The sequence below is a fragment of the Syngnathus acus genome, chromosome 10 (genome assembly GCF_901709675.1).
Source record: "Syngnathus acus chromosome 10, fSynAcu1.2, whole genome shotgun sequence".
NCBI lineage: Eukaryota > Metazoa > Chordata > Actinopteri > Syngnathiformes > Syngnathidae > Syngnathus > Syngnathus acus.
The window spans coordinates 3,413,388-3,423,321 of record NC_051095.1 but is presented as its reverse complement, the minus strand read 5'-3'; the positions used below and the strand labels follow the sequence as shown (position 1 = coordinate 3,423,321).

The following is a 9,934-nucleotide window of genomic DNA, read 5'->3' as shown; positions in this document are numbered from 1 at the left end:
GCTAAGCTCACTTTCAGCTCTTTGGGACCTGAACTGCCGCCCGCTCGTAACGACTTCACAACCGGCTCTGTTTGAACGTTTTTTTACGTTCTTGCAAAGCGCAGCACATCGCGGCGCCTAATAAGCACATAATGCCTCATTGACTTTTCGCTAATCTGCTCATACACAGTTTGGTGCCCCAGGCCAAGCAATTTGTTCATTTAGTCCAGGATTAAACGTTGCAAATGTCTAAGCGGCTCGCATTCTCTGCTGGCCTTGGCTTCTCCTGTGTCAATTAGGCTGTGTATTCTATTCAGAACCAGGTATGAAATTGGCAGAAATGTACTCATTCACTCCCATTGACGACTACAGACGTCAAAGATCAATTTTAACCCGACTGGCAGTGAATGGGATTAGAAACTCAATTTACAAAACAAAACAAAATTTCGCTTGAGCATCTCGTCTTATCTCACATGCCGCCACAGCTGGCTGGCGAGAAAATAGTCGTGCGCGTGCGTAGCCGCCGCTCGTGCCCGTCATTAGAAATCCGAAATGACTGCTTAATCTATGCGGCGCATTGGGATGCAAAGCGCCTATTTGACGTGGCAGCCGTGCTGTTTGACACAAGCTTAGCGGCAACAATACGGAGATTTATTTCCTCGAGCCGGAGGTCCGTCCCGCCGTCTCCCGAGGCGAGGTGCGTTTGGAGAGCGGCGCGCACGTGCGCGATAAACGTGTAAGGCCTTCATTGAGATGCATGATCCTTACAGGCTAATAAAGCTTCGGCGAGACAGCGGTGGCTTTCTCGGGAGGCGATCTGCCGTCTTCCCCCCTGGTTTGCCTGCGCACGACTTAATTGAGTTTGTCTATAAGAAAACAGATGAGAGGTCGGCGGCGGCGACATTTCCTATCTGTGCCGCCGCGCATCCTTCGCCGGGCAGACAATCAAGTATCCTCTGGAGAATGGCTGCTGCGGCTCAATTAGCACAGTAGACTGAAAAGTAGTTTCTACCATTTGTCTTTCCAAAGGTGGCTGAAAGAATAGGAAAAAAAAATGTCGATCTGAGATCCTTGGTGCAACAATAAGGTCTGCTATTCCAAGCTTGCGATGACTGGTGGAGACGTGCAGAATATTTTTGGCCCTTTATGTAAACAAAGTCCCCTTTGGCCTTTTGTTTGTCTCTGTCATGCTTGCATATATTCAAACACATTTGACACGCTGAATAAATGAGATGTCTCGGATCTGTTAGCTTCTTGCCGCCTCGGTAAACAGTCAAGCGAACGTGAACAAAAGGTCAGGGAAAGGTCAGGACAGCTCTGCCTGCATAAAATTCCACCATATCCATGATTGTTTTTTTTGGAGATTCTTCGCGAAAATCCAAGTAAAGAACAAGCTATGGCAGCAAAGGAAACGCTGAGCTTGTTTACTTACCTTCGGCACTTTCTGGTCTCTCGGTCAACCTATCTTTTTCCACACTCACACTTTAATGCGTGCCTACATTTGCCCGCAGGCTGCTGTGTGCTGGATTTGAAGCGGCGATGCAGGCCACATAATTTGCTGACAGTTTTTTTTTTTTTTTCCCCTCCTTTTTCGGATGATTAGATCTTGGGCCTGCTCCTGTGTGGACAAAACAAATGTGTCTCCAAAATGAGTCCCCCAAAAAGGACTGACAGGATGACTTGGGCATCTTCAGTAAAATGGCCTCAATGGTAGCTCACGAAATGAACGAGGTGAGATTGCTGCCGTTAGTCATCATTTCTGCCCTTCAAGTATTGTGCACTTATTGCCGTCGAGGAAGACTAGCAACTGCCACTGAACAAGATATATGAGCTTATTGGAGACTAACCACTAATGGAAGCCAGATTTGGGGCAGGAGAGAAAGAGAATTTGTAAGTATTGGGAAGATAAGAGCCAAACTGTTTTATCGTCAACACATTATGGTTCACTTGAGCAGTTCAGTTGCCCCCGTGGCAGCAAAGAGCAAGATGTGGATGTACGCCAGACTGGAAAATCCTCAAATGGCTATTTCACATTTTCCCCAAATCTTGATTGGCACTTCTCGCCAGGCGAGGAGGAGGATTAAAAAACGGTTGACAGATTCAGTGCACGCAAAGTTCAACGCTTCGGCAAATATGCCTCTTTTTTTTTTTTTCTTTTTTCCGGAAAAGCCAAGATAAGAAGTTTGATAGGGATCTGATGATGCGTAAAAGCTTCTCTGATCACAATTGGTATTGAAAGTGGCGGGTTAAATGAGCTGTTAAATGAGGTATGCGTCGTTATAATCGCACAGAAGGCTGTCCGGCTTTAACAAAATAGCAACGCTAGCAATACTAAGCTAGCGTTAACAAGCTAACGGTCGCATCATATTCCCAAGATTTTATGTTTGGTTTGTGTGTGTAAAAGTAGCAGTTTATGGGTATTGAAACTTCTATGCTAATTTCCATTAGCATGGTAAGGTGTTTTGCATTTTATGTTAGCATTAAGCTAGCTGCTTTTCATAACACAAAGTGATGGATTTGGTTGGAATTTTTTTCATTTAAATATACAATGTTTTGTTGTTTTTGTGTGTCACTTTTACAGTACAGTCCAATATCGGATGAGTTAAAATATAATAATTAATGCAATAAAATGTGTTTTACCTAAGCTAAGAGAGAACTTGACAACAGGGCAGTTTGATGACATCACAGCAGCGTTAACGTTTATATAAATAGCTCTGCCAGAATTGACACAACCACAGCAGCAACAATAGTATTCAGGTTGGCGCTGGATAACATCACAGCAGGTGGTGACATCACATGCCTGTGAGTGATGTCACCACACGCTTGTCCTTTACTGTGCCCAAAATAGCTCACCTCCTTCCTTATGGACCCCCCCCCCCTCCCATCTTGTCCTTTCTGCACCCGAATCCCTTTTGCCTTCATCCCCTGCTTGTCTCCCTCTCCCTCCCCCCCCCTCCATTGCTTTCCAGTCTTTTAACAAGGGGCGGGGGGGGGGTTCAATGCGGCCACTTCCCGAGCTCTTTGCTAGATTAATTTGCGATGGCTCTGGCCTGTGCCCGCTTCACTGTATGCAGTGAAAGTCACTTGGGGATTAACGGCAGGCAGGAAGCTCCCACCCAATTGCTGCCTCGGCAAAAACCCAACGCACCCCCCCCCCCCTCTTCCCTTTGCCACCCAAACCCAGCCTCCATCTCCTTTGCTTTCTCCCAACCACTCTCTCTCTTTTCTTTTCTCTCTCCCATCAACTCCCTCTCTAGTTAATTATTGTAATGGGATGGCCGTCCTTGTGGGGGGGGGGTCCAAAGGAGCTGCAACGCCGGTCATGTATAGTATTCTCTCAACGCTCTGGACAGATGCATTGAATATAATTGGGCAGCCGGTTGCTCGGCGTCGCCATGTTGGACAACAAGTCATGAGTTTTGCGGTCCCTAAATATTGCGACATCCCGTCAGCTTTACCTTCAGCAAAATGTTCAATCAAATCGGTTCATTAGGTCTCACGGACTAGCTTAATGCTAACGTATAGAGTGAAATGCCATTGATGGGCTAAGGGTAATTAGCGTAGATGTCACTTTTAAATCTAAATTTTCAGGCAAACGCAACAAACTAAAATAGTAAACAAACACTGCATTTGCACGTCGGCCATTTTGTTCCTCAGTCAAGACAATCTCAGCGTTCATGCTTTTGAATGTCTCTCAACCAAGTTAACCATAAAATAGTGCGAATAAATGAATGGTAATGTGGGAGAGCTCTTTGGAAATCCCCCCCCAATCTTATTCCATCTGACGGGCATGCTGAGGGGCAAACAACAGCACTTGAGCCCGAGGTCGGCCGCAATGTGACGTTCATAACGAGGATTGCTGGGACCGGCGAGGAAAGTTGACAGCTGCTTGTTAGAGCGTAAGAAGCGCTCTGAAGTGTGAATCGAGGGAGACGAAATGAAGAGGCTGACATCTGTTGTGGTTCGAATGTCGCACTATGGAAGCAGAAGGATATCACTCAAACATGCTGTTTCTTTTGCAAACAAAATATAGCAACAGTTTTCCAGGTGAAAATCACAATTACATCATCGATACTAAATTCTGTATATCACACTCACCAGAGATGCTGATTATTAAATGGGTTAATATGTAAGGATCAATAAAAGCTTGTTTTGCAATCAGAGGATGGAAAATTACTGCTGTAAATCGAATCGGTTCTTGATATCATTTAGGTCAGCCAGCACGACTGATCCTGAAGATGCTGGGCAGATTAGTTTGACATGGCAACACACAAAAGCTGAAATCTGATTGGACAAAAAATATAATAGTCACATATTGGAAGCAGTGCAACCAACACAAACGTTGTTAAAAGAATACTGTGGGAAATAAATGACTATATTTTTATATAACAAATATTAATATGAGTTAATTATTGATAATATACACAGGGAGTGTCTATTTTTGTTATGTTAAATGAATACTGTGGGAAATAAATGACTATATTTTCCTATAACAAATATGAATATGAGTTAATTATTAATAATATACCCAGGGAGTGTCTATTTTTTTTTTTATACTTGGGTACAGTTAGCCTTCTCGCTCTCCGAATGGTTGCATAAATGTGCGCAACACAAAAGGCGAAATGTGTCCTCTCGATCCCGCGGGCCGTTTTGTGGTTGTTTGTGTGAAAGTGGAAGAAGCCAAACCTGCTGACACACACACACACATATTGTATGTCAACGCCATTAGATGGCCAAAGTCGTCTCTTTCCTCCTAAACCCCCCTCCCCTCACGTTATTTTTTTCCTCGACCCGTTTTCTCACCATTTTCCTAACCTCTTCTCACCTTTTTCACTCACGGCCTGTTTCACAGTGCATCAAAGCCTCATATCTGATACCCTGAGCTCCCAGTGTAATAGAACCACCCCCCCAAAAAATGGTCTTAGGAGACTTCAACTGACTGATTCATCTGACACTTTTCACAGGATGGGAATTCCTGATGGGGGATTGGGCTCCTTTCTGCAATGTCTGTCTTTGAAATGGAGGACAAATGAAGACTTTAGCACGGACCGGCGAGCTGTCCACCTGAGAGTTCTCTCACCATCTGCTTGTGAGTCACAATGTGACATTCCCCCCCTCTGCTCCCCAGAGATATCGTCCGATGAAATTTACCGATCTCGAGACCGGTAACATTCTTCCACTTGTGCTTCAAGCAATGAGGTTTTAATCATAACATGTTTCTTCTTTGGCTCGGCGGGAACTCGTCACCTCATCCGTCCTCCGTTCCCGCCTTCTCCAACCCCCTGCCGGACTCGGCGCGCAGCTCCAACAGTGCCTTGCTGTGTGGCCTTTTCAATAATGTAGAGCGGGAGATCGTCTGAGGGAGGAAACGCTTTCCTGGCACTGTAGGAGCCCCCTCTGTGACATTTACTGAGACTCTCGGTGTGTGCGTACGTGCATGATTGTGTGTCAGTGATAGGCCACTAATAATGCCCAGCACACTCACATGAGACTTTTAGCATCCCACAAAATGGGTTTAAAAAAAAACATGACAGTCCCACCACGATATTACGTTGTTGTTGTTTTTTTTGCGCCGTCCGTTTATCTGGGATTTTGTTGTATCTCTAAGTGCTGAAGCTAGCCGAGCGCTACCGAATGTGAAGCCCAATGGAGGACACATCTCAACCCCCCCCCTCCCCTCATCCACTCATCATTAGCGCCCCATCACTTAGTTGCAACAGAAAGTGGTGTGTGAAATATTTGGCTGTCGCCAAACATCAGCGCTGGTGAGAACCAATATGACTCGGTGTCATGGGACTGAACCAAGGTCACATCTCAAGCCCAGGCGCGCTCACACGCCGGAAGGCCGCGTTGGTGAATCATCTACCGCTCTATGTGGAGAGCTGTCACACTTTAACTAGTGGTGATTTGTTTTGAGATCATGAAGTGAGGTTCTTTTTGTCAAATATTCATTTTTTAAATTGAACAGTTTGGCTTATACTTTTCTGTATGTGCTATGAAACAATGTCCATTATCAAAATAGTTATAACCTAAAGTTTGAAAAAAGGCGCAGAAGGCTGGTGAAACACTGCCCCCTTGTGGTTACTGTAGATTATTGCAAGCCACTCAAGGTGAGTACAGAACACATGAATACAGTCTCTGTTTATCACATGGGATACATTGACTGGCTCGCACCCTTCCCCAAATAAGAGGCAAAGCGTGCTTGCTTCAAGTTATTTATTTGTCACTTCCAGTTGGAGTTGAGTGTAAATCTGACACGAGTTAACAGAAACATCTATGTAGAGTCCAAACTGTTAAATCAAACTATATTTAGTCAAATCCAGTAGTTTAATGCTAGCATATAATCTGAGGCGCCGTCTTTATGTCAACGGCTAGGGTTCTTCTGTCTGTCATAGCAGCAGTTCTCTGGCGAGATCCGGTCGGCCGATCTTAGCCAAGCATTGTGCTAACTGGGGGACTTTGGACTGAAGCTGGGAAGCGGGCAGCTCCCTCCTCCACATGGTCAAGATGCCGAAGGCCTGCGCAGGCAAACTGTCCCCGGCCCGAAGCTTCACCAGCTGGCCGGCGCTGCGGCGAAGACGTAGAGAAATCGCCAAGGGGGCGAGCTCATCTTCCGAAAGTTCTCCTGATAGCCAGTGGAGCAGCGAGTCTGGGAGGGAGTCTGGTAGCCAAAATATGTCAAAGTTAGGGTTCGGCCATGCGTCAACGGTGGAGAGTCAATTACCGTTTCGCTCGCAGAGGGTTATCTTGGGCGTGACGGGTCGTCTGATGGTTCTAACTCGCTACATGAAACAGAAAGACTGGCTCAACCAAAAGTGCAATCAAGTGCTCTTGAATTCATCTGAAGTTTGAGATACCTTCGGTAAAGTCAGAGGCAGCGTACAAACGGGCTTTCCGAGATATTTGACTTCCGTCTGGACCAGCGTGGCCTCTGGTCGCTCCACCTGACCTCTGGTGACCTTGTAGAAAACGACAGCGCCCTTGTAGTGAGGGGAGCTGTAGTTACCAAAGGGGTCCACTTCGGTCAGATGCAGCAGCAGCTCATTCTTGCGCTGGCAGTGGAAAGTGATCCGCTGGTCTAGAATGTCGTTCACCTGAGCTCCTGCTCCGACGTAGTATAACGTTTATTGTTATTCTTCACACAAGGACAGTATTGCTCCAACTGTAAGCGATTGTTGATCTGTCTTACCCGCACAGGAGACATTTCCACAAAGATGGAGGAGAAGCTGGTCCCCCTCCTCCATGCAGATCTCCGGAGAAGTCTCCATGGGACCACTGTTGGTCTTCGCCTGCAGTCGAGACAGTTCCCAACCGAGCTCCCGACTGGGCAGAGCGGCCACCAGGACGCTGCGGGGATCGTCCCGATGCCGCCAGAGGACAACAGTGACCTGGTGGCGGCGGGCTGACTCCACCAGATCTTCTGCCAGGGAGATGAGATGGCAAGGTTGCAGTGGAGAGAGAAGCCGAACAACGAGAAGTCTGAAGGAGGAGGGACAAAAAAATCGAACGACTATTCACTTTCAGGTTTGGACTGTATAGAACTGATTTGATCCATCAGCACTATTTCTGGCCCAGCTTCAGTCTTCTTGATGTCCTGACCATATTGAAGTACCCGGAAGCACCTGAGATGACAACCTACTTTCAATCTACTTTTCTTTGGTGGCGCTTCACATTGTAATCTCTTTGACATGGAAGTTGAAACACATGCAGAAACTGAAGCTACAGTTTTAAGAGAGAGAAACAACAAACCTGTCAAAGCTCTCTGTCAGTTCAAATGACACCAGACCGTTCTGATGGTTCCGGATCAGGACTTCTTCTGGAACGCTCCACTGTTGGTCCCTGGAGCCCAGTACACTCAGAGGCTCAGCAGGGTTCTCTTGAGAGGACTGTGTGCAGGAACCTAAAATCCTGACACAAATGCGATATTGTTGAAACTGATCCATTCTGTTTGTAGCAGACTCAACTTTATTTATAGAACATTTTTAAAAACGACCTCAGCTGCATTCAAAAAGCTGTCTAACATGCTTTCTTATGGTAGAACCCAAGGGCAGCAAATACAATGAAAACAAGAGGGGCCCCACGGTTGAACCCTGTGGAACTCCATAGAACAGTGTAGCTTAGAAGAATGAAACAAAAAGTCCGGTCTGCCAAAAGGTTCTAAACAACTCGACAAGGTTGCCACTAATACCCACTTCTTGAGACGTAATTAAACTATGCTGGAGACATTTACCTCCTCCGTTGGTAAGAAGTCCAATCCCACACTGGGGGAACGGCGGCAAGTCGAGGAAGGCAGAGTTCCTTTTCCTCCACTTGTTCCCGTATGTCCTTCCTCTTGTCAGGATTTGGTGGACAAGGAAGGGTGACCGTGAGAGGCCTTCGTAGGGTCTGAGAGGACGGATGTGCGAGGTAGAGTAATGGACTGGTGGACACCACCCGGCGGTAGGCTTCGCTTTTTGACTTGACGGCAGCCAGGAGAACTGCGTCGAGCGGCTGAATCTGAGGTTTGGGACAAGTTAAAGTGTCACTACTGTTTGATTTTCAAACAAGTCTCTCTTACCGTGTACTGGACCAGTACAGGGGCAGTGAAGGACCCTGGTAGGTAATTGAGGCAGACACGAGGGTCCACAGGAAGTTTGTATGACAAGCCTCGTCTCGGAACTGTAAAATGTTCCTGTTTGAGACAGGAAATCACAGCGAACAAGCCTAGGGAGTACACCTTAACCTCTGCAAAGGAACCCTGTGCATCAAGAAATAGAATTAAAATCACATTTTTGTAAATATCTTACAATTTCTTTGGGCAACAATGAAGAAACGACACTTCCACCATGTTGGAAGGGAAATAAATTAGGTGCTTTACCCTCTTCCCACCGTACGTGCCCTCTGTCGTTGCAGGTACGAGGTAGCTGACCCGGCCCTCGCCATCCACCACCTTGACATTGATGGTTCTGTAGCTGCCACGGTAACGTGCACGGAAAGACAACGCCAAAGTCAGAGGGAAGTGGAGGTCGCTTTCGGCTCGGAGTCTGATGACCCGGCTCACCAGCTCCTCGGCACCGGTCACCATCGTGCAACTCAAGGCGTCGGCCACCTCGCAGCGCACGACTTTGGCCCCGCCCAAAGGTGCTCTGACGAAGCAGACGCCTGGTATGTCTGATTGGCTGATCCATTCTTTGTTTGTCTTCTCCGAGACGGTGTCCAAGAGGTCTTCACCATCCCTCTCTTGACCTTTGACCTTCAGTTCTGCTTCATCGTGACAAGTAATGTTAGCAGAAGCTAATGTTTGGTCACCGTTTGACAGCTGCTCTCGATCATCTCCATCTTCAGGCTCCTCTTCGTGCTCTGACCGAGCCTCGGTGGCCATCGGTTCATCGGCGGCGGTTTTGAGGTGTTGAGTTATGAAGTCCACAGATGCTTCTGTGTTCGGGTGGATTATTTCAGCCTCCATCTTGTTGCATATTGTGCTCAGTTGATCCTGAATCTGCTCTAAGTCTTCCAGAAGACTTGGTAAAACACCACCTAAGTCTGGAAAAGGAGAGGTCATTTTAGATAGGTAGTAGAAGTCAAGGCCACATCTGAGGAACTCATTTATGAACGTAAGATTGATTTCATACGTGGTGTACAAACCGCCTCTCAAGAAGCATACCTGGCGGGTCTCTGTTGAGAATGCAGACACACTGCCGAAGAGCATCCCTCCATGCAGTCATTCTGTTTGCATGGAAAACATTAAGCTGCCTGAGCACTCCCAAAGCTGTTTGTCTCCTCTCGTTCTCCTCATTGTCCTCTCGACTCTTTTTGTTGTCCATGAAGATCTGAAAGATGCTAGAAGAAATGGGTCAGAAACTTCCAGGAGCCGTTTTGAAGTCCAAGCAGCAAAAATATTTAGCAAAAATGGTCAACGATTTTTTTTACAAACTTGTTGCATTCCCTTTCTTTGGGGAATGTGGCTCTTTAGGTT

General features: G+C 46.7%; 1 protein-coding gene across 1 annotated transcript; it reads right to left on the bottom strand.

The window, feature by feature from the left end:
- Positions 1-6,190: 6,190 nt before the first annotated feature.
- dthd1 (death domain containing 1) lies at positions 6,191-9,133 on the bottom strand (the record flags this gene model as incomplete). Its single annotated transcript, XM_037263010.1, has 8 exons — positions 6,191-6,640; positions 6,704-6,761; positions 6,837-7,081; positions 7,169-7,458; positions 7,729-7,887; positions 8,210-8,475; positions 8,537-8,716; positions 8,837-9,133. Coding segments are annotated over 8 exons (1,767 nt in total), but the record flags the coding sequence as incomplete, so codon positions are not given.
- Positions 9,134-9,934: the final 801 nt, after the last annotated feature.